Genomic DNA, 26,203 nt, shown 5'->3' with positions numbered 1-26,203 from the left:
GTGAAGGCTAAACGTCGCTCTTCTGGTACGCCAGTGAGCTCAAAATAACTGTCTAATTCTAACAGGAAGTTATGCGCTTGGACTTCGGTCTCAGATCCATCAAACGTTGGAAGAGACAAATCTCGATGCAGAAACCCTAAAGCTGACGCAATCTGGCACGGCTGTGGTCCTGGGTTCGTTGGGAAGGCAGTGTGTTCACTCGAGCTCTCCTGTCTCGAAATTTCCGACGTCTGTCTCGCGTTACTTGGACCGGCTACAGGAGACTCGGCTCTCGTATTCGAGACAGAGGCTGAGACATTCTCGTCACTACTTCTCTCCCTGACAGAATCACGCAACAGTTCTAACTGTTCTTCCCAGCGTAACTCGGCCCGTCTCAGCTTGGACTGCAGCTGGCCTACAGTGCTCTCCACACCATCTAGTCTGCCTGTCAAATTTCCAACATGCTCTCTTACGCCCTGCACTTGATTGTTTACTTCAGTGACGTTTTCACCTACTTTCTCTACTTCACTATTCAAATGGTTTACTTCGCGATCTACCTTCGCGAAGTCTGAACTAAGAGCTTCAGTCACTTCTTCAATCCTATTTCCCGCATTTATCTCTAACTGACGAACTCGTTCATCCGTCTCCTGAATCGAGTCCTTCAGCTCTTGACAGGACGCAGTGATTCTCGTGTCCAGGTTGCCCGCAGTAGAAGTAATCTTAGCCTCGAGTTCCTGGACATTTTGCATTAACTCTTGCCTAATACTAACTGTTATTTCCTTCTCTACGATTTCTAATCTTTCTAATAGTTTCTGGCTAGCCTGCTCCTGCCTCTGTTCCTGTTGCTCCAACTTCCTAGCTATCTCCTCTTGTCTTCGTTCCTGATTGCCTAATTGGCCTGTAATTTCCTGCATTACTTTCTCCTGTTTCTTTTCCTGATTTTCTAACTTCTCTGAAATTCCCTTCAACATTGTCATTAGTGACATGAGACACGGGTCGGTCGTGTTACCTGTGACTTGCGCGGAGGTACTCGGAACAGGTTCCTTTACATGCTCCGGTTCAGTGATCCTAACATCGTTCTCAGTGTGTAAAACTACTGCTTCTACATCCTGCCCTGGAGAAGTCTGGGCAGTGCCAACGCGATCTTCAGAACGTGATTCTAAATTTTCGCCAAACTCTCCTAATTGGTTAAAGTTTTCTCCCGCGAACTCGTCCATTTTTCTAACTTGACTTCGCGTCAATACCATTAAAACACAAAGATTTCGAAACTCTAAGTGTCCTAACTGCTCTAAATAATTGAATTGGATCCCCCTTCAAAATTATAAACAAATCAGATATATCTCTAAATCACACACAAAAAAAACAATAAATGCAAGAAAAAACAACAAAATAAACACATTAAATTCTCTTGATGTCTCTGCGCGTCAAAAATGTAAATAAAATTAAACTGATCCGCGGAAGGCTTATATTGACGGCATGAACATTGTGGGTAATCCCTTTGGTTGCTTGTGGCTTCATTCAAAGCAATATCCAAAGAAAGAAAAACAGAATGAAGTTACTTTTACACGCCACCAAGCTTCTTAGCAAAACAAAGATACAAAGGGAAATAAAATTTCACCTGGAGTGAACGGGCCCCACGCGCCAGGGAAAGCCACGTTTTGTGGGGTGCAGAGGAGGTATCTGAGGAGGAATATGAGAAGTGGGGGAAATGACTATAATTAATTAATATTAATAAGATGGCTGAAGGCCCAGACATAGATACCTCTTACACACCAACTAATCGGTAGAGAAATAAAATAAATAAAAGAAAATAATTTGCCAAATAAAAATAATACGTTAAATTTTGGTGAACATGAGACTCTGAATTTCAAAGATATGTAGTTTTAATTCCAGGTGAAATCACCAAATAGATTACCCACGCTACAACAACAAAAGTTCTGGCTTTCATGCCTCATAGGCTCTGCATACTCCCAGCAGCTGAAATAAAACAGGGCACATTTAATTTTTTTTCACATACCTTGGTTCTCCTGGAGAAGTTCAAGAAAGACGAAAGAGATCCTGGTAGAAACCATTTAATTTTTTTTTAAAAGCACACGGGAAAACACACTGTACAAAATATCACTCACTAATGAATTTCTTTATACGATTAAAACAATTTTAAAGCGCTGAAATTTTTTTACTCTCTTAAGGCCTTTTTTTCACCGGATATTGTTCGTGCACATAATCTTAGTGTTTTGTTACACTCGGGATCGTCGTCGTCGTATTCATCCTTGGTCCTTCCTGGAAGTCAGCATCCCTGGTAAGCACACCTCTTCCCATTGGCATGCTCTGTTGCTTGGAGTTCTCCTCTGGTCGACTCTTCACCGTCTCACTGGACCTACAGCAGCATGATGAGATGATCTCTGCTGGTCTCGAGAATCTTGCAGCCTCTGTTGCCGTCTCGCTGGAGTTTTTGAGGTGTCCGTATTAAAAGGCCTGGCTGTTGACCAGCACTTGTGTCGTGTTATGATACAGACACTCGTTGCACCATGTTAGTGTGTTTATGAGTTCGCTGATGCGGTTGGTAATGGCACAGTTAATTACCGCGGATCACACACATGTTACAACAATAAGAATAAAAAAAACAGTTTAAATATGTAAAAAAAATGAAGATAAATACGAATATCTCTGTATGTACTAGTTTGTCTAGCTAGCGAAGAGTTTACCGGCTAGGCGAAAAAGAGTTTAATGTTTTTTTTTTAAACAAGTGCTCGCATCCAGTGCCGGTTTTGTATGAAAGTTTCAGAGAGAACTGCGTGAAACTTATAATATTGCTAATATTGTTTTAAGTTGGAAGTAACACATGTAAACACAATTCATGGTTAACAATTAACCAACTCTGTAAGATTGGCACAACACAAAACGCACTGACCAAATGCACCGCCACGATAAGTACTATACAGCCGCTATATGCGTCCAGAGAAAACTACCTTGTCGCTTCGCGTTTTGAAAACCAACTTAACTGTCTCTGCACTGCCAATTGTTTTTATATTTTTCCATTTCAGGACAAAAATATAGGCTCGCGCCCAATATAGCAAGTTTTCTTATGACGGGGCAAAGTGACGTAAGGGGAATCAGAGAAGCGTGTTTAGCCACCCCTTGTGACCTACTTATTTCTTAAAAACACACTTTTTCACCTTTTAATTATCATTGTGATTTTCTGTAATGTTTAATCACGAAGTTGCTGCTATCACTTGAAAGTACAAACATGCAGCTTTCTACTCATACCTGTTAATTGATATTTATATTAAATTTGATTGAAAAAGCACTGTATAAACATTTGAAACTTTTAAAAATGACTGTCCTCTCTCACCCTTTCTTGTGTCCATCCCAGGGAGACACCTGGTGAGTGACTTCGAAAGGTTCCCACCTGTATGAGAGGGGTGAGAGGGGTTCTTTAAGCACTGATTTTTCTTGTTTATAATGTATATCAGCACAAGACTTGTTGAAACTCATTACAAAATGACTCTATAAGTAAAAATATGCATATATTGAAAATACCAAGTGCTGTCATCTGATAGTTAATAAGTTACAAATGAAAATTCTTTCTGTCGTCTTGTCCCTCCTGCAGGAGACGTCTGCTGGAACATGGTGGCATGGCTCTTACGTATCCTATTTCATTCACGTACTGTGGGAGCTACTACCTTTTTCAATATAAGCCTTTTATTTTACAATAATAAACGCTAAAACTAGCTACGACCTAATTTAGTAAACAAAAATCATAACGAATACATCAAGAGAACTTTAAACATATTAATAAAGAATTATGTGTGGAACATCTCTACACAAAAGGGGTGAAGACTGTTAACAGGAATAGCACCGAATCATAGCTTCTCAAGTATAGTTTGAAATTGGCGGATCACTGCGCCAGCCAGAGACGTCCGTTGGTATACAGACGCTTGCATACTAATATGTGTGACTTGTAGGCGTGGTTTGCAAAAGTCACACGTCTTTGTATTCGCCGTTTCGACATGTACATGCTAGGTTCCAGCTCCTTCATGTAACAATAGATTTTTCGGGCACTCCGGCACCGAGCGGAAATGTTACTTCCTCACGTATAAAAGACTAAATATAAGAATCCATATCTTGACATATACTCCATGTGCCTGGGTACGTCTATAAAAAGGAAAGTTAGATGGATACTATGCTTTACTGTCCTCTTCCAGACCACCTAGCTTTTGCGTCCACACAAAGACTCTGCTTTGAAACTATTCTTTTTTTTTTTTTTTTAACTCTACGTTCTTCCAGAACGAGATACTGAAGCTTGGATTCTCTTCAAAATACATGATACATATGATTAATATCTAAATGAACACTGAATATACATAATTATATGCTTCACCTCCCGATAAATCACATAATAATATATATAAACAAATTTAAATCTGATTAATGATTCCACACCTAATCCTTTATTTTAAAAATTAAATGTAAATATAACACGAAAATTTAAATATCCCATATGCAAATAGGGCAAAAAGTTGATATGTAAAATAGGTATATGTATGCACTGTACACACTATTTAATATTCTTTAAGTTCTGTTTTCGTATGGGAAAATTAAGTTTGCAGCCACCTACATGTTTTAGTATTTGATCCCTTATTGAGTAGTTTTACGTATTCAGCGGCACGACGACTTACAGTGTGTACATGACTGCTTTCATTAAATGTGATCCGGTGCATCATATCCTTTTTCATTTTCTTGAAAAACTGCATATGAAAGAAAACCACAACTAAAACCAGTACCTCTTGCAACCTTGTCGTGTGACTGATGTCACTTGTAAACAAGGAAATTATTTCGCAACTTAGCCGCACGCAGGGATAAATCAGACGAGATGTAATTTATTTTATTAGATCTGATGCCAATGAATACCTTAATCAAAGTTAAATATGTATATAATAGCCAGTTAAAGTCTGAGTACATTTTTTAGAAGACCCTGTATTTATGTAATTTGTAAAGGCATGTGACGAAGGCGTCAGTGTTCTTGATTGCTGATTTTAGGTGAAAAACCCTAGTACAATGATGCCAACCCGTGGAGAAAATCTCATATTGTGGAATTATTTTGACGATTTCTCGAAATGTGATAAAGGGAGTTTTCGTAAAAATTAGCAGGATTTATGGCAGTGCTATTCAACCTTTTTTCTCGCGTACCCCTAGACACAGTTCGCCATCCAATTGTGTACCCCTGAAGCACGGGCATCTCTGGCGGGGGGATGAGGGGGACGCGTCCTCTCGATATTTTCAAGTACAAAATATTCAATATTTTATTCTAATTTTATTTATTTACTAACGACAGAATAACATATTAATATCAATTATTATATTTATTTGGAATATAATATTCAGGCTGTGAAACGATTATAACAGAGTTCTTGATATACCTCAGAGGGTCTGTGAATGTAAGCAAAAAAGATAACAAATGGAATCGAAGATAATAAACAAGTTGGACTAGGTAGTACCATTTAAATAACTTTCTTTGATCCCCCCCCAATTTTACATGCCAGAAACGCTAGTACCATGAAGCTGTTTAAAAGAAATTGAATCGAAATGAACTTACTAAACTTAATACACATGTTCTGTTGATTAAAAAGCGGGACAAATAGAGACCCAATAAAAGGAAAATCAGTGTGCCAATCAAAAGACTATTACAGGGGGATAAACTACACATCCGAAAAAATTAACATGGAAAATTTCAAAATTTTCTTCCACTGTGATCATTTAATAAATAAATATTATAATATGCTTATTTTAGGATTACGTACCCCCAGAAACATCTTCGCGTACCCCCGGTTGAATAGCACTGATTTATGAGATTTTCCATTTATGCATTCCATTGACGCCAATTACTGTTAATTGTCGAATTTTGTTACTGTAAAATGTATGTTAGTGTTAAAATAATTTATGCAGTGAGTTGTGAATCTCAGAAACAAGTGCTAAAAAACGTTAATCTCAAATCTAAAAATCTCAAAACGTTAATTGTACTATGGTTTAAAACAAAGAAATGAAAGAACAGAATTAACGGAAGAAAATAAAACGAGAAACGTCCAACTTCCAAATCGTTCCATACGAAATGACTGAAGAATGACGTTTATCTAATTTTGTTACGTTCAGTATAAGATTAAGGCACAAAAGTGTGATTAAAACAACTCACTATAAAATGTACTTATTTTCATCAACATTTTCAATTGTGTATTTCAATTAAGAAAAATACTTGTTGATAAACTGTTTGATAAACGGAGACGATGGGAAGTTTTGAATTATTTACTCATATATTGAAGAAAATGACTGATAATACACTAATGTTCATGGTTTCATTTCACTGTTCATGGTTTTTAAGTTTAGAAAATTTTGTTATTAGTAGAGTGTGGGAAGTTCAGGAGTAAAATGGGAATTTCTGCCCCTCGAGATGAGATTTTATAACTTTTCAGGGTAGTACTCAACGAATTTAAAAAGAAGCTTTACTCTTCATACGTTTATGAATACGTTTTACTTTGAGGAGATCCATTTTAACTTATCCTCGTTCAAATACACTCTCCCTCGTTTTAATAGACTAAAAGGGAGACAAAAGCGGTCCGATGTAGCCGATTGTCCGCAATTTTCACTACCAAGTCTGCCATGGTTAATGTCAACAATTAGACTATGAAAGAAGGAATAATAATACACCTCTGTATTTTTAACCCTTTACATGAGCTAATCGGACAATGGAATACCTGTACACTGTAAACATATATTATTATACAGTAAGTTTAACATTTTTAATTTAAAATCAGAACTTTCAGACTGATTCGACTGCTACAGATTTCGTTCGTTGCTTCCGAGGTCCGTAAAAATCGAAGAATGAATGTAGCTTCAATTTTGCTTTAATTTGATATGGTAGAGAAATGGAGAATATTAATTTTCGGATGAGAACTGATATTATTAACTATGGTTCTTAGAATATCATTTATTCAACAACATGTTTTAAGAAATCAAGCGAAAGAGGACCACAAGAGATGATTGACAAAATAGTTGACACTGGAAAACTGTATGGACTGGAAATCAACATCGAAAAGTCGAAAGTCATGAGTATATCCCGTGGAAACACGCCCTTATGGATCAGAGTAGAACAAAGAGAACTTGAAGAGATCGATAATTTCAAGTATCTGGGAAATATTTTGACGAGAGACGCTTACTGCACCAAAGAGATCAGGTCAAGAATAGCCATAGCTAAAGAAGCATTCAACAAGAAAAGATCACTCTTAACTAGCAGGCTCAATATTGAACTTAAGAAGAAGTTGGTGAAGTGCTATATATGGAGCATTGGACTGTATGGTTCAGAGACTTGGACTTTACGGAAGTTAGAGAAGAAATATTTAGAGAGCTTCGAAATGTGGTGTTGGAGGAAGATGGAGAAGATAAAATGGACAGAGAGAGCAACAAACAAAGATGTTTTAAAACGGATAGAAGAGGAGAGGACACTTCTAGCCACCATCCTTCGTAGAAAGACCAATTGGATTGGACACATCTTGCAAATAAATTGTCTTCTTGACACTTCCATAGAAGAAAAGATGGAAGGAAAGCGAGGAGTAGGAAGAAGAAGAACGACTGATTAATAATTTGAAAAATAGAAGAAAATATTAAGAGTTAAGAGAAAGCTGAAGATCGATAAACGTGGAAGAAACATTTCCAGGTCCAAATCTAAAATTGAAAAAGAAAATCCTCATTAGTACAAGGACCTGCCGAAATGAACAATATTTAATAATAATAATAATAATAATAATAATAATAATAATAATAATAAAGTTCCAAAAGTATGAGCTCCCAGGGTGTCTGCACGGCATCAGTTTATAATAGAATTATAAAGATAAAATTCACATGACGTTATTTTATAAATTGATTACTTTTTTTTATTATAAACAATTGCTATAAAAAAGAGAAATCATAGAGTTCCGTTCCCAGTGCTTTCTCAAGAAATGTGTAACAAATGAGGAATCGCAAATTTTACATGGAAATATCGAAGTTGGAAAAGCAACATTTGATCACTGAGAAATCCTAGTTTTTTTTTTTTTCTTTTCTTTTCGATCTTGCTATAGCAAATGGTTAACCTTTGTTTTACGTTTTAAAAATTCCTTGTTCTTGTTTATTACAGATAGCATGGATTGGTGTAAACAATGCAATATTCTGGTCAACATACAATATGTATAAGAAGGAGCCTAAGCACTATTACTTAAGAAGGATGCTTGGTGTAAGTAATTTTTGATTTTCTTTGTCTCAACTATAAGTGATTAGCTACAACTAATTATAAATGGTTTCTAAATTACTAAGCAAATGGAGCCATTTTTTAAAAATGAATTTTTATCCTTTTTCTCAACCGAGTATAATGATCTTGTAAACTTACTTGTCTGACGTTAAATTGTAACAAATTTACTTTTAAAAAATTATAAGTTCTTATGATACGGCTAAATTATGCCACACGTTAAACTACTTTGACACCAGAACTAAATTTTTCATATTTTCAGATAATTTAGTATTATATATTGATTATCGTAACTTTTTTCTTATACCTTACATATTTTGTTATTTGAATATAGTACTAGTTATTTCAGTATTTCTAACATTGTATTGTATCCGGTATTTTGTTTAAGATCATTGTTTAATAGTTGTTTCCTCCGAACTTTTATGCTTACAACATGACTTTTCGGTGCAAATATTGACCACATACATACGCTTGTTTTTTTTTCGTATTAATATATGTCTTATTTTATTCAAGTTAATAAACATTAAACTTTAACTGAACACGTTCGAGATATAATAAGGAATTACGTTGGTTACTTTATTCCAAATATCCCATCATCCAGTATTTTATATCTTTATTTCGATTTTTCCTTCTGATACTTCATGTCAAACAATATACTTATTTGTAGTACTATATTTAGTATTTTATTTAAATTACTATAACCTTTTTTTTTTTCAAATATCTAACCTGTTCTAACATTTCAGGAACTATACGGTAACTGATCTTTGGGAATTTATATTATTATTATTATTATTATTATTAGTAGTAGTAGTAGTAGTAGTAGTAGTAGTAGTAGTAGTAGTAGTAGTAGTAGTAGTAGTAGTAGTAGTAGTAGTAGTAGTAGTAGTAGTAGTAGTAGTAGTAGTAGTAGTAGTAGTAGTAGTAGTAGTAGTAGTAGTAGTAGTAGTAGTAGTAAGAATATTTATTCCAGGTACGATATTTATTATTTCAGTATGTCATATTTATGTAAATTTGTTTTTATCGAGTTTTATCGAGTTTTAAACTACCTTTTATTTCAAACACCTTTGCTTTTTTGTCGTTGTTATTAAGCTCAGAAAGATATTTAAATTCCAAAGTGAGTTGTTCCTTTACTCGACTTATTTCTGACGTAAAGTACAATTAGTTCAATTGAAATAACGCTTATGTTTAAGAAATTGAATTATACAATATTCGTAGTATACAATGGAAAAAAAAACGTTTGATCGAGGATGAGATAATTTTAGTCGATAGTTCCCATCGAGCTACGAAACGACATGTTTCATGGCAGATCCTTATGCGTAACTTTCTACAAACTTGACAAAAAGATTTTTTTGTTAACAATTGTTAATTGAGGCTAACTCCTCATGCATAGTCTTCTAGAAACTTTACAAAATTTTTTGTTAACAATTGTTAATTAAGACTAGCTCCTTGTGCATAGTCTTCTAGAAACTTTAGAGATTTTTTTGTTAACAATTGTTAATTGAGGCCAATTTCTCATGCATAGTCTTCTAGAAAGTTTGCGGAATTTTTTGTTAACAATTGTTAATTGAGGCTAAAACCTGGTGCGTAGTTTTCTAGAAACTTTACAGAATTTTCTTGTTAACATTTGTTATTTGAGGCTAACTTCTCATGCGTAGTTTTCTAGAAACTTTACAGAATTTTTTGTTAACAATTGTTAATTAAGGCTAGCTCCTTGTGCGTAGTCTTAGAAACTTTAGAGAATATTTTGTTAACAATTGTTAATTAAGGCTAACTCCTCATGCATAGTCTTTTAGAAACTATTCAGAATTTTTTGTTAATGATTGTTAATTAAGGATAGCTCCTTGTGCGTAGTCTTCTAGAAAGTTAGCAGGGTGTTTGTTAACAATTGTTAATTGAGGCTATACGAGAACCACGCCATCTATGAAGATGAAACTGATGCTAAACTATACGCCCATTAAGACACCAGCAAGAACAATAGACACTATCATTAATGCGATAGTACGTAGAACTACCATTAACTCTTAAATTTCATTTAAAAAAAATGACATCAATTGTCAGTGAGAGGAAGGTTTCGTTACTTTTCATTTAACACCTATAAGGTGTTATTTTAAAATAATGGACATAAATTCATTTCGACCATATAAGTGTTTTAATTGTATCCAATTATGATGTAGACTCGACTTATGCGACTAGATATATTCTTTGTAAACTCACTGTTCACCAATTATCTAATTATCTCATTAGTAAAGTTTGATCAATTATTATTATTTGCACAACTATTAATTATTATTATTACAATTATTAAATTGCATAAGAATAAAGTAGATTCTATCCCCTACTTACAAATAAGAATTTTGTTTTTAATTTCTTTTATTCACTTCACTTTCAATGTGAATTAATTTTTATACTTGTTAATAATTTCTTATATAAATTTTTACTTTTTTAAAGTGAAATATCTAAATTGCTTAGTTCTTTTCTTTTTTTAAATAAAAAGATATAGTATTTTAAACTTCCAAATACAGGTTAATTTAAAAGATCTGCTTCAACGTATAAATTTTTCCGATGTGAAAATATTTCTACAACAATTTACTCAATTATTAATTTGAAAACATCTTCAAGAATATATATTTTTTTAAAAAAATTCAGAATTTCAATATTATACTCTTCAGTTTTTCATAAATTGTGGAAAATAGTAATAATACAATATTTTGTGCCTTATAAGTAAAAGAAGAAACGATAATTACATTCATCTTATCGTACTAAATGCTAGGTCTATTTACGTAATTGCTGTTGCAAAGCCTTTGACGATGTATTATAAAAAATATTTACATAGAAAGTTTACACAATTGGATTTTGATATATTTTTTACTTATGCAAGAAGCAGATAACGTTATAATTGTTAGTAAGGTCTTTGCAATCTTTAGTTTCGTTTAGAAGCATGTTTCCTAGTCTTCTGGAAGATTGTTCTTGTTTTATGTTGGGAATTTTGATTGTAAATCATATTTATCATTATTATATTAAAGATGATCTATGATACGATAAGTTATTGTACAATTAAATAAATAAATCTGAAAATCGTGTAAAAATTGCTAAAAATCACATTACACAAAATCCATACAATCCTTCACGTCATTTTAAAGCCTCAATCCGACAAAAGTAACTTAATAATGAATACATAAATTATGGTAATCTTTTGTTGTTTTTCCGGCTCATTTTTGTGAATCATTTCTCGCCGGGCTTAAGCATTGGCATCACCAGTACATGTGTCAAACAAGAACTTTCAAGTATTGTTTATTCTTTTTAATCTGCGACCTGGGTTCGATTCCCGGCGGGAACTCATGTGGTTCGGATTTCACGTTAATCAGTAGGTCCACGTCTCGTATAACTTCGCTGCTGAACGAATGTTAAACTCAAAATCAACTCAACGCTTTTTACTCTGCATCGCTTCTGCTTATGATTTTGTGCGTGTTACTAGAAATGTTAATGGCTTGAATTTTTTATTTATTTATCTTTCTTTCAGAGAGGCTTGTGTGTGTCACGCGGTACAGCAGCAATATTGAATCTCAGTTGCAGTCTTGTGTTACTGCCGATGTGTCGTTCTGTAAATTCGTTTCTGCACCAAATACTCTCTCGATATTCTCGAAGTGCTCTCACAGTTTGGTTGGAAAAAGTCAAAGTTATTCATATGGCAATTGCCATTACTATTGTGATAGCTTCAAGTAAGTTGTTTATTATTATTATTATTATTATTATTATTATTATTATTATTATTATTATTATTATTATTATTATTATTATTATTATTATTATTAATAATAATAATTGTCACAATTGAAAAAAAAATTAAAAAATCTTATATTTCTATTGCGAAGTTAGTAGATTTGAATGTTTATCAAGTGGAAAATCATACTCTTCAAAAAATGATCTGAAGAACTGCAATATACACTAAAATACACTCATGTAAGTAAATTTTCAAGAATTTGAATTCTTTTCCCTTATACTTTCTCTTTATATAGGAGGGTGAATTAGAAAGTTCATGGCCTGACTAGAAAGGAAGCAATTATTTTATATTCGTATACAGTAACTTTTTTTTTTTATGCCTCCACTTCCCCCTGCCTTGGCCGATTACTTTCGGACTTATTTATGGCAGACGCAACTGCCTCTTGCCTTTATTCTCTCTCTTATACTTGGTTTCTTTATTATCTTCCTGTCTTTTCGGCTGTCCAACCTCAGCAGATTGAGGTGAGGCACATTTCTTTTCAGCATGGCACCTAATATTTAAAACCATGCCCTTATATTTCTCTCTCTTTTTTTTTTTTTTGTTTGTTTGTTTTATTTTCCTTTATTTATCCTTTTACATGCAGAAAATAACCTGAAAGAAGAAAGAAAATATTTGATTACTACATAATATAAATGATTGGGAAGCAGCGCATTCACCACCCTGAAAAGTAAAAATTTAAAAAGAAAAAATAAACAAAACACAGTGTAAAAAACAACATCTTCTCATTTGGTGTTAACTGTCTTGTAGTTTCTTCTTTCTTCCATGATTCTCTATGCTTTTATCACACTGTTTCTCATATGTGTTTATTACACTAACACGCACAACACTGACACACACACAATGTTAATAGAGGTTATAGAAATAAAAACGACATAAATAAATAAATAAATAAATAAATAAAAAGAAACGTAAGTTTGTACTATAGTTCTGGGTGTTTGCCAGAACTTTAAAATTGTTTCTATTAGAATTTGATTTTTTTTTTTTTTTTTAATTGTATCTTTTCATAGTGCTATTTGTTCAATTACCTTCTTCGTTGGGTTCGTTCATTCCATAGGTTTCTCACTACATGCTCTGTTATTTTTTGAAAGTTATCGAATTTTGTTTTATCCTACCGTAAGCTAGTCCAATCTTCATCACTAAGTTCATCTCTGAGATTCCTTATTCCTTCACTAGTTACCTAATTTTCACAATTCCATATTACGTGTTCAGGTGTTTGGATTTCTCCACATGAACACATTTCGTCATTTTCAATATTTAATCTTTTCAAATGTGTTTTGAAGGGTCCATGTCCCGACAGCGCTTCCATAGTTTCCTTCTTTATTTCACCAATTTCTTTCCTTACTTTGATAGTTGGTATATATTCTTTGAGCTTTTCTCCTTTTGTTGTAGTGTACCATTCCTCCTGCCATTTTCTTTCTATCAACATATTTAGTTCGTCTTCGTTGTTCGGATTTGTACCTAGAATCTCTATTATTTTTATAGTTTCATTATTTGTTTTCCATCGTTTTATAGCTTCTCTTAGTATTTGGTAGTGGATTGGTTCTTCTAGTGCAAGCACCTGTAAGGATTCTATCGGTAGTGTTTTGATTATTCCTATTGTTCTAATTATAACTCCCCTCTGAACTCTGTTTATTTGTTCCCTTAATTTTTTATTTGCAAATATTCTGTGAGCCCAGATGCTGGCACAGTATTTTACTGTTGGCATTATTACAGCATTGTTGTACGTTTGTAGGGTCTTTTTGGGTATCTTATAGTCTTTTCTTGCAATTGTGAGTATTTTATGTGCAACTTTCTTTCCTTTGTCAGTTACGTTTTCGACATGTTTAGCATAGTTCAGTTTATCGTCAATCCATACTCCCAAATACTTGAATTCTTTCACTCGTTCAATTTTTTGGTTGTTAATCTTTAATATTGGATCTCTTTGTATAGATTGCCCGAATATCGTGTATTTAGTTTTATTTCCTGATAGTTTCAATTTATTTATTTCGCACCATTTTTGAAGCGTGTGTAAGACTTGGTTCCCTTTCCTCTCAATTTCGTCTCTTGATCGTGCTGATGCGACTATTGCGATATCGTCTGCATAGCCGACTACTCCTTCCGTGTCTTCCGTAATTTCCAGTGTTTATAGGCATGGTTCGATAACGATGTCCCACATCGTTGGACCGCATATGGATCCCTGTGGACATCCCTTTGTTGTATATGTGGTAATGTTATTATTTGGTGCCTTGTAAGTGACCTGTCTTTCGTTGCAGTATTCTAACATTAGTTGGTATAGTGATTTAGGTACTTTCATTTTTTTAAATTGTTTGAAGAGTGATGGCCACCACAAATTGTCAAAAGCTCCACTGATATCAACATAGATTACTACCTGTTACTTGTCTATTTTTCCATTTTCTATTAATTCTAAAAGCCTCCTTATAGCTGTCTCCGTACTGTTCTTCTTCCTAAAGCCATGCTGTAGCTTATCTCTTTCTATGTTTCGATATTTGCTAAGTCTGTTAGTGATTACTCTTTCGAATATTTTTCCTATTATATTTAAGAGACAGATCGGTCTATACGTCTTAGGGTCATCATTTCTTTTATCTTCGCTCTTTTTTATTATTACTAAGTTTGAGTATTTCCATATTTTAGGAATTCTTTTCGTCTTGAGGCATAAATTGTAGAGTCTTGATAGATATGGTGACCATGTATCTGCATTTTCCAGGAAAATTTCTGATTTTATCATGTCTGGACCTGCTGCTTTCTTCTTTTTTAACATTTTTATGTAATTACTTATTTCTTGATTGGTTGTTTCTTCCATAATTTCGTCGTTTATTGGTAAAATTTTCATTTCTTCCCTCATTTGTTTGTGCACCTCGTCATCGTCTTCTTTTTCGTCCTTGGGTAAAAGTTTTTCCATTAAAAATTTTATGGTGCTTTCCCATCCTGCAGTAAAACTTCCGTCATCTTTTCTTAAGGTTGAGAGAGTAGTTGGCTTCTTTATTTTCTGACTAATTACGAGTATTTTATATGGTTCACCCCAAATGTCTAGGTTAGTATTTTCTTTAAGGTAGTTCTTCCAACTATTTACTTTCATTTCTTTTATTTTGTTTTCATATAATTCTTTTTGCTCCCTGTATTTTCTTAGTCGTATTTGTTTCAATTCTATTTCCCACGTCTCTTGGTATAATTTCCTAGCTCTTCTCGTTTTTTTGATTTTCCATTTAATGTTCGTGTTTTAGTTGAACTTTTAATTGCTTTAATTATTTCAGTTTCCAATGTTTCAGCTATTTCATCAACATCGCTATCGTCTTCAATTTGTGGCAATTTAATTGTCTCCCAAAATTTAATCCAATTTATTCTTTTTGTGTTATATATTACAGTTTTATCGTTTTCATTTAGATTGTTAGAATTTGTTTTGCTGCTTATTTCGAATAGTATTGCGTTATGATCACTTAGGGTAGCCGCGTCTAGTACCCTCCAATTTGTTAATCTGTCGCTGAGTTGCAATGTTGTTAGTGTTATGTCTATGTTTGATTCACCCCCTTGTCTACTCCTGTACGTGGGCGGATGACCTTCCTCATTTATTACTACAAGATCATTTTCTGCTATCATTTCTTCTACTTTCTGTCCTCTGTCGTCTGTATATCTACTCTGCCAAATTGGAGATTTAGCATTCGCGTCGGCGCATATAAGTATGTCTTTGTGTTTGTAAGTGTCACAGAATTTTGTCATGGTATTTAAAAAAGGTTCTATATCTACACAATACTGACAGTAACAATTTAATATCATAATATCTCCATTTTGTGATTTAAGTTCTATACAATTTGTCCATGGGTCACTAAACTGGGTTAGATTTAGAATTTTGTAGTTTTTGTTTCTGTTTACTATCACTACCATAGGTTTCTCTCCAATGTGGTTTGAGTTTGGCTTCCCTCCTCGTGTGTTTTGTTTTTCACCTGTGTTGTTTATAGGTTTCTCTCCTGCGTACACTATTTCTGTTTTTCCCATTATCGTTAGTTTTTTGTTTTTAGTATAGGGTTCTTGTATTAAAATTATGTCTATATCTTCCTTCTCAGCGAGTTCTTTTATCTCGTCCATTACTGTAATTGACCCACCTGCGTTTATCTGCATAACTTTTATTCTTTCATCCTTCCTCGGTTCATCCATTCTTGTGGTCAGGGGTTATATATTTTAACGTGGGTGTGTGGCCACTCAGCTCTGTGGTCAAATACAATACGTCCATACAGTTTGGCAAATTCCCTATACACTTTCTCTGGGTTTATAAGGTGCACTATGCATGTATTTGTATCTTCTAAATCAATGAAACCTTCCTCTATTGTTAAAACCTTTTCGATGCTACTTATTGGTGTTGATTCTTCCAACCAAATTTCGAATTTTGTTTCGGAGATCAGATTTCTTCTAGCTTCAGATCTTTCTTTATCCCTTAGTTTATTCGACTGGCTTTTCCTTTTCTTCTTTGTTTTTTTTTTCATATTCTTTTCCAGTTGATTATTGAAAAATTTTTCGGGATACTTATCCATTAAAATTCTATCCTAGAAATGGTCCGCTCGTAAAACATTTTATATGTAGCGCAGTCCTTCTTATTTTTTGCATCACACTTCTTTTTCCTTCTGCTACATGGTATGCAATGCATACCTTGCTCTTATTTTTATCTTCACAGATAGCACGTTCGTAGCCTTTATTCCCGCAATGAGAGCATATCTTTTCTTCTTCCTTGCAGTGTTTGCTTACGTGTGAATAATCTAGGCATAAGGTACATTTTGGTATTGTGATGAAGTCCTTAATTCCATGAACTTCATACATAAGGTACACTCTACCTTCAGATATTAGTTTCCTTCTCATTGTGGCCGATGTCTCAATCACTAGATGGCATTTGTCTTTATTCTTCAGACCGGTTCTAAATCTTGGCTTTATATCTTGCTTGGCTTGTTCTATTTCCTGTTCTTCGAAGTTTTGCTCAATTAATGTTTCAATTATCTCTTCGTTCTCAAAATCAGCTGGAACATCGTATATTATTAGCAAAGGTTTTCTCTTGTTTGGCTTTTCTACTTTCACATTTTCATGTAATTTCCGGTTGTTCATTATTTTTCGTATACAGTATACAGTAACTGCGTAGCTATATCCTTTGATAGTCATTGGGTAAAATTTCATTTATCTATGGTTTCAGGTGAGAAATTTACAAGCCCCTAAGTTGGCGGAAGTAACGGAAGGCGCTGTTTCACCAGAACAATACGCGTGTTCACACGTCCCTTGCATCAATGGCAGAAATTCATCCCTATGGGTTCGAACATTTGTCGCACCCGCCCTATTCGCCTGATCTGGTCCCCCTTGAACTTTCACTTGTTTAGAAAACTGAAAAAGTTTTTCAGAGGGTCAGTGATTTTCTTCGGATGCAGAGGTGCCGTACTAGGATATTTTGCAGGGCTCGAGGAATTATTTTTTAAAAAGTGGTATAGAAGTGTTACCGGACAGGTGGCGTAAATGTATCTCGGTCGAGGGGAATTACATGGAGAGAGAAAACATAACTTATCCAAATATTTTCTAATTTTGTAGGTCAGGCCACAAACTTTCCATTCCACCCTCGTATTTCATATGTTGATCTTCATTTAAGTTAATATTAATTTATTTTCCATCTCAGTAAGACATAAATGCGAAACAAGACTCAAAGATAAAGTTTCCAGTAAACAATATTGTATGAATGGATATATGGGCACGACTCTTATTCAATATACTCCTTAATATATTCAAGTGACTAACCAAATATCGACATTCAAAAAATTAACGAAAAGCTATATATTCGATCACTGCTTTATTCTCTGAATGAACTTTCTAGATATATAATTAGTATATTAATTCGTAATGAATTTCTAGATATAGTTGCTGCGACTCGAAAAACTGTTTTGTGACATTTTGTCGACAATGAGTCACAATACTACAATATGAGCAGAAAGTGGTGTTGTACCTTCCCTTATATTCCTATGTCTGAATTCTTAATAGTTTTCTCGTAATAATAAAACAAAAATAACATTTGTTAACAATGTAAGTGATGATAAGACGCTCTTTTTGCTTCTAGAAAGTTGCAAGCGGTTTTTCGAGGTTCAGCAACGATATATGACTAGTAGCATTGACCGTATTGAAATGGCAAATTCAGATTTAAAAGTTTAGTAATTCACTGACGAACTTCAGATTTGCTTTTGAGTTGATTAGTTTCCATATCTTCCGTATAAACTTCTTAAAAACAATTTCACCAATAACTAAGTTTTTCTAACTAAAAATTACACACTGCAGAACTTTGTTGATGCTAAACAAATCTATTTGAACATCGCAAGTGCTGTACTGGGAGTATCAAAAGCCCGGGTCCAGTTGGAGGACTGTTGTAGGAAATAGGAGAGGACAGTTGTAGGAAATAGAGGACAGTTCCAATTTCACCAAATGTTTGGCCTCCATACTGGTAAGGTGCCGTGTGTTGAATGAAAAAGCAACATTGCCTTTTGACTGTTCCCTTGAGTCCTCACCATACCAACAATACAGTATTGTTGGGACACCGATTTGAAGTGTTCTAGGTTCCTTCACACATCAATGTGCACGTTAACCGCGTCATTTTTATGTACTATTACGTTCCGTTCGAACATCTTTGTTGAACTGGAAACGCTACTTTTTCGTTTTTATCAAACGGCGGGCGCCTTACCATTGTGGAGGCCAAACGGCTGGTGCAATTGTGAAAAAAAAAAAAAAAAAAAGATAGAAGACCACCTACTTCTTCCTTTCATTCCATCTTCTCGTACCTTTACCTATAATGGAGTTAGCCTATGACCCCGGACTTTTGATACACCAGGTATCTGGATGGTGTAATAATAATAATAATATAGTAAGGTAACAAAGAAAGTTTTGTCGCTTTTTCACCCACCATCTTCGAACATCAAAAGACGTACCGGGAAGATCAAAATAGTTCCCATCAGCATCAACGACCTTCTGCCAACGTTCTGGAAGACCATGGATTCCATCACGGTAGAACTTCGTGGGCTGTGAAGTGAAGAAAATATCAAGTGCATTTTCACCTCTACTAGAGATTTGAACTGGCATCTTCTAAGGTGATTGACTAAGGAATGAAACAGGTGATAATCGGACGGTGCAATGTCCGGGAAGTATGGCGGATGCAATCGTTATTTCTTATTCAAGGCATAGAAGATGTCATCCTAGCTACGTGGGGCTTACCGTTATCCTGTAACAGGAGGACCCTTTTGCGATTCAGAAGTGTTGGCTCCAGAGTTTTGAGTTTTTCTTGAACACGGCTCAACTGCTGACAGTACACATTTGCATTGGTATTCTGACCAGCTGGTAGCAATTCACTATGCACGATGCTACGAGTAGTCCACCGAACACACAGAAGGACATTTTTCCGGTGCAGGTTTCGGCTGTTTTGGAACCGGTTCATGGTATGCTAACCAATAATGACGGGACCGTAGAGCTTCGTACAGGAACAGCTTCTCATCACATGTCAGCACCCGTCCAGAAATAGCTCCTTTCTCAGACGAGACAGCAAAGAAACACAGATGTCCGCCCGCGTTGCCTTCTGGCCCGAAGTCAAAACATGTGGGACCCATCGACCCAACTTGCAGTGCTTCCCAGTGCGGTGCTTCCGAATGGTTTTTCCACTCACACTGAATTTTAGTCCCAGTTCCTCGCATGTCTGGTCACTGTTCGCCTCAATTGCTGTCTGAAGATCTTAATTTTGTACATGTGTTGGTCTTCCGGCACATGGTGCGTCTTCGAGTGTTTCGTCACCGTCCTTAAACTTGTTAAACCACCACTGCCTTGTTCGCGTACTCACGAAACTCTCACCAAAGGCCTGGCATATCTTCCGCTCCGCTGTCGTACAGCATACACGCTCTTATGTCGTTCTTATGACGCAGAGGTCCCATGTTCACTCTGTCCTTACTCAAGTTCACGATGTAACTGAACTGCCGCAACCAGAATATACACACACCAAGACCTAAAGCTTCACCTTATCTCCATTCGCATTCAACTCATGGTGTGAGGGCCAATTGAACACAGGCTTCCACAAAAAAGCGACAGAACTTTCTTGGTTACCTTTATATATATTGGACACCTGATGGAAGAGTGTTACAACTCAACAATTGGAAATTTTAAGTTGTGATTGCTCAAAAGAGAAAGAGAGAGAGAGAGAGAGAGAGAGAGAGAGAGAAAAGCGAGCTCTATCTGATGGTATTTTCGCAGAAACGTAACTAAAGAAATTAACCCCTAAATGGTAGAAATAGCCGTATTCCAGGGAGCGATTTTGAAAGAATAACAAGCCTAATGTGTATTTTTGACTTGTAACAGTCTTCCACAGAGTGTGCAATATACGAGGGTAAGTTAAAAATTATCCGCAATGTAGCTATACTTTTTTTTTTTTTTTTTGTAACACAAATAGGAACCTCACCTTAACATTATTTTTCAATATAGTCCCCTTGCTTTTCAATGCACTTGGTCTATCGTTGTACAAGCTTTTTGATATCCTCAGAAAAGAATGTTTTCGGTTGAGGAGCGGGCCACGCATGTACCACGTCCTTCACGTCCTGATCCGAGGTGAATCGACGGCTGCTTAATGACGGAACCATGACTTATCTCTAGACAATGTGCCACTTCATCACTAGTCAACTCGTCTCTCTGACAGAAACACGTCACGTGCACGCTCAATGTTATCATTTGTGGCCGTAGACGGTCGTTCGACTCCTTCCTAGTGCGTAACACTTGTGCGACGGTCGTTCGGCTCCTTCGTAGTGGGTAACGCTTGTGCGATGGTCGTTCGGCTCCTTCGTAGTGGGTAAAACTTGTGCGATGGTCGTTCGGCCCTTTCCTAGTGGGTAACACTTGTGCGATGGTCGTTCGGCTCCTTCGTAGTGGGTAACACTTGTGCGACGGTCGCTCGGCTCCTTCGTAGTGGGTAACGCTTGTGCGATGGTCGTTCGGCTCCTTCCTAGTGGGTAAAACTTGTGCGATGGTCGTTCGGCTCTTTCCTAGTGGGTAACACTTGTGCGATGGTCGTTCGGCTTCTTCCTAGAAGGTAGCACTTGTGCGATCATTTTTGAATTTTTCAATCCATTCGTAGACACTCCGTTGCGGCAAGACACTGTTTCCGTATTGTATCGAAAGTCTTTGATGGATTGCGGCCCCTGATACACCTTCCGACCACGAAAATCCAAATCACTACTCGTTGTTCCTCTTTGGTGCAAACTTCTAATGGAGCGGCCATGATCTATCAGCAACAAAAGAAAGACAAATGGAAGAATTAGGATCAAAGTTTCATAGCATGACTACAACAGCATAACAATAAAATAAACGAGGAGAGAGATCAGCATGAACAATGTACAAAAAGTTATGCCAAAATTGCGGATCATTTTTGACTTACCCTTCTATTAGCGGCAAATAATTTACAATATGGACAATAATCATATTATTCTCTTTGCAGCCATTCATACAGGATCTCATATGTTAAATGCAGTAAATTTTTCTCGACATTATAACTACGAATTTCCAGAAATCAACATGGCTTCTCATGCCGGAGAGGTGAGTTGTTTATTATATTTTGGAAATTGAAGAAAATGAACTAGTATAAGGTTACAACTATTTTTTCTCAAGTTACGAACTTTCACTTAATTGAGGCTCTCTTTATTCTTTTCTCAATAAATATGAAACTATGTTGACCATTTTAAACTAAAACTAGTAGTCTTGCGAATTCCCGCCATATGTTGTGCTACTTGAATTGACTTAATATTTTGAAATTCAATATAGGATAATGATAAATTGATTAGATGTGATATGACATTGCCTATAAAAGGCTCATATTGTTATAATAATTTAGTTTGTAAAGTTTTTCCGTTTCTGTTCTTAAGAAATATGTTATTCTCCTTTACAGGAACCAATTTGGATGTTGTTAACTTCAGGTAAGAAATGGAATTTCTCATGTAAATCAACAGACGAAATTATTAAGATACAATCCTAGTCTTAAAATATCTCTAAACTCATTTTTTAGAGGATGTTATTTACAACGCAGGAAATTATATAAATTAACATACTAATTTTAGCATTAATATTTTATCTTTATTATTAGATTTATTTTAGTGAAAGAGTTTCTACAATATTAGTAATGTGTCTATTTTTTAAAGATTGATCTTCGTTATATAATTATCCATTGAGTTTCAAGAGAAACTTCCTAAGAGCCTTCGGATTGTAATATTGACCAACTATTGGAGATCATTGTATTTTCAAGGAAATTAAAGAGTTCGTTACTGAATTCTCTATGTCTATCTCTCTGTGTGTGTATCTGTTATTTGCGAGGTTTTTTTTTTTTTTTTTTTTTTTTTTTCAATTTTGAGCCCTCCATTCGATAGAGAATCAAAAACTTTCTCAAAGAAGTGAAGCAATTTTTCGCGTCACTCTTACCGTTCCCGAGATATTGGTCAAAAAAGTTCCGATTTCGAGAGATTTAAGGAAGCCATATCTCGGGAAGCGTAAGACATAGAGAGATCATATTGGTGTTATTCAATACCTAAGAGGATAGCGAATATTTTTGTACCAAAAATAATCGGTAGCCACTGGCCAACTGGCCACCGTTTCCCAGATATTGGTTTAAAAAAAAAAAAAAAGTTCGGATTTAAGAAAATTTAAGAAGCCATATCTCGGGAACCGTAAGTCATAGAGAGATGATATTTTGTGAATTTTTCGATTTTGAGCCCTCCATTTCGTGTATACGTCTTCGTAAAACAACGTATCGTAGAACGTTTTGACAGAACTCTTAAACAAAACATATGAAAAAAATTTAGTACTCAAGGAAATTATAAATGGATAGGTATATTATAAGAATTGTTTAATGAGTATAATAATAAAGTACATAGAACAATTGGTATAAAGCCTGTAGAAGTTAATAAGAAAAATTATTCCTTTTAAGTTCGTTCTGGCAATACTCTTGGAGCATTCTCAGCTGTTTTTATTTATTTATTTCTATAAGAAAATATAGGTGACGATATCGCACTATGTAAATAATACGCTTAGAAATATACATTCATAATATTGAAGCATAATTGTATAGAATCAGCTACTGGCACTTGCGTTTTAATTAGACATCTTTATCTTTTAATAACCTCTGTATTTTCTACCAATTCTTATTTAAGAACTCAAAATAAAAGAAAAAATAATTCGATATAAATTTGTTGAAAACAGGTCTGCTTCCTAAACTTGTATAAGGTCGAATTTGTAAATTCCTAAATGTTGTATTTTTTCTAATGTTTTGGAAACAGTACCTAAGAGCCAGACATACTACTAAAAATAATACAAAATTTACCATTTTTCTTTTGCTTGGTTTTCATAAGTGAAAGGAGATAGTGAAATGCAATTTATCACAATCATAGATAATGTTATTCTCTAGAATAGAAAATATGAACCTGAAAATTTTCAGTTACCATCCGTAGAAATTACAGTGTTGCCAGAATAACATTTCCCTCGAAATCTACGTTAAGGCAGCGACTAGAAGAACGAACTGAACTGCATTTGATTACATATCATGTTTTGTATCCTGTGAAGAACTTTTTAAATAACATTATTATTTAATTTTAAAAGCTGTATGTTGAAACCATTTTGCTTATTACAAACTAGATAAAACTATTACTTAGAAAATAGTTCACTTCCAAGACAACATGATATGTAATCAAATGCAGTCGTTCGTTGCTCTAGTCGCTGCCTTAAATTAGATTTTGAGGGAAATCTTATTCTGGCAACGCTGTAAGTCCTATGGATGGCAACACTGAAAATTCTTCAGGTTCATATTTTATGTTGTAGAATAAGATTATTTATGATTGTGGTAAGTTACATTTCATTATCTCCTTTCACTTATGAAAACCAAGGAAAAGAAAAATGGTAAATTTTGTATTATTTTTAGTATATCGGGCTCTGAAAATTATAGTATTTTACAAATTAATCGTTTAATTATTATTATTAGTTCCAGGTTTGACTGGTCTTGGAATGATGTTAGTACTTGTAGTAATGACTGTTTCGTCTCTTCGATGGGTGCGAACAAACCATTACAATGTGTTTTGGTTTACGCATTATCTATTCCTGTTATTTTTGCTTCTACTCATCTTTCACCCGCTCAGGTAGGTGCGTATCAGCCAATTATTCACATTTTTTTTTTTTTTTAGTATTTACTTTTCAACTAATGATAAACCATCGCAAATTTTGTAAATCAAAATTTCAAATAATTTCAAAATAATTCCCCAAAATTAGCTTATGCAATTTTCTTGTGTAATTGTGAAATTTGAAAATCTGTTGTTTCTTCATGTAATTTAAGAGAATTCCCCCAAAATTTAATTTTTCTTCGTTATATTCAAGTAATTTATTGTTCCTAGTAAAATTTCTGTTATGATACATATTTACGATTTTTTAAAAAAGTTTTTCCTTTATTAGTAGCATACCCAAACTTGCATACACAAACGTAACGAAATAAGAGCAATTTTATAGTCAGAAACAAATTTGAATTAAAATTGTCTTAATTTTCCCTCACTATTTCAATCGGTTGTTTGTACAGTCGTCAGCATAGTAAATATCCATCCCATGCATGTTCTTTTCTCCAAAACGTCAAGGAACTATTCAATTTGATGTGGTTTTCAAATCGATTGATTTCTTCTAAAGTATATTGTAATGATTTTGGTAGTCAATAATGCACCGAGATTTATCCCCTTCACCAATTTATTATAAATTTGATAAATACAAAACGTCTTTGATTTACAAAGAGTAAAACAGTGTTTCTCTTGTTAATGTCCAAGTAAGAGGATAATAGGTGTTTTGCACGGTGCCCCTTCTCTGAACGCGGTCTCCAAGGCACCTACCGGTTCTGGTGAGTCTTGGAGGATAGCCCCCTCAGCTCAAGGCAGCTTTGCAAGGCTTGGTTGTAGAAAGGACCCCTAGTCCAGTGCGACCTCGGTAAGGATAGATGTACCCCTACTCCAGTGCGACCTCAGAGCGGTGTCGGTGATTTGATTAGTTGGACGACTGATGCTGGGTCCCTCGGTGGTCCTCCCTTTATTTGTCCTCTTCGGGTCCTTCCGTGAGGTCCGTCTTCTTTCGGCGTTCCTCGGTGTCTTTCGTGTCGGCTTCTTGTCTGCTAGGTTGTCTATAATCAATAGCACGTGTTGAGTTGAGACGTGCGTCTGTCGTGATGTGGGGATCCTTACAATATTTTTTTTCTTTACTACTGAAGAAAGTAAACTAACATATGTTTATAAGTATTAAATTAAACTCAGGAATGCGTCTAAATATTTACTAATGCTGAAATTTCAATGGGAACCCCACCTTCATTAAAAGCCTATTTATTTAACATAAACGTACATCTCAATCACCTCATGGTTTCGTTGCTATCCTGGTGACGACATTTGGTCGAAAAGGTGTAACAACTTTTTCAGGCCAGCTGTCCTGAGTAAGGTTTTTCCTGGGTTTTCCTTATTAAGACCAGACACATACAAGAGTGGTACCTAACCATACAGGTTCCAGGCGCTTCCTTCTTTACCCCTTCCCCGAATAGTATGCTAGCCGAGGGACGCCGTCCTTTATATGGGATAGGCTTAAGGCCATAAATGACGCAAATAGCTAGAAATATAAATAAATAAAAAATAATGAAAATAAATCGTGGCTTCCATTATGTAATGAAAGAATTATCTCAGTGACTGAAACAGCAATTTGTTTGTATATAAATAAATAAACCAGTGACAAAGATAGGGGTTCCCATTGAAAGTTTTGGTATTAATAAATATTTAGACCCATTCTTGAGTTTAATTTAATAGTTATATTTTTCATGTTATTAATTCTCTTCAAATTGAAAATTAATATTAATTTTCGACTTTTATTATTTCGTATTTATTTATACCTTTCCTGAGTCACATTTACTCAGGAAGTTTACCTCCTAGAAATTATCAACACTATAAATATTAATACTTTTAAATTTACAAAATCTAGGAGCATTTACTATCTACATTCCAAATCAGTTTTTTCAGATCTGTTGCTGCATACGACCTGTTTCTACCTGTTTATTTAACTTTATTACGAAAAGACAATAAGCAATAATTAGAACTGAGATACAACCATCCAATGAAAAAAATGCGTTTCTCAGTCAA

General features: G+C 34.8%; 1 protein-coding gene across 1 annotated transcript in view; it reads left to right on the top strand.

Annotated features, from left to right (window-relative positions):
• The window catches only part of LOC145686641 (NADPH oxidase 4-like), an 89,380-nt gene that overhangs the window by 27,224 nt on the left and 35,953 nt on the right, over window positions 1-26,203 (top strand). Inside the window, exons 2-6 of the mRNA XM_081760116.1 lie at window positions 8,147-8,242; window positions 11,775-11,973; window positions 21,511-21,608; window positions 21,958-21,985; window positions 24,037-24,190. Coding sequence (XP_081616242.1) covers window positions 8,147-8,242; window positions 11,775-11,973; window positions 21,511-21,608; window positions 21,958-21,985; window positions 24,037-24,190 — 575 coding nt within the window. The remainder of the gene's footprint in view (window positions 1-8,146; window positions 8,243-11,774; window positions 11,974-21,510; window positions 21,609-21,957; window positions 21,986-24,036; window positions 24,191-26,203) is intronic.

The sequence above is a fragment of the Thermobia domestica genome, chromosome 5 (assembly GCF_964235325.1).
Source record: "Thermobia domestica chromosome 5, izTheDome1.hap1.1, whole genome shotgun sequence".
NCBI classification, from domain to species: domain Eukaryota; kingdom Metazoa; phylum Arthropoda; class Insecta; order Zygentoma; family Lepismatidae; genus Thermobia; species Thermobia domestica.
This window is presented reverse-complemented; position numbering and strand designations above follow the sequence as displayed.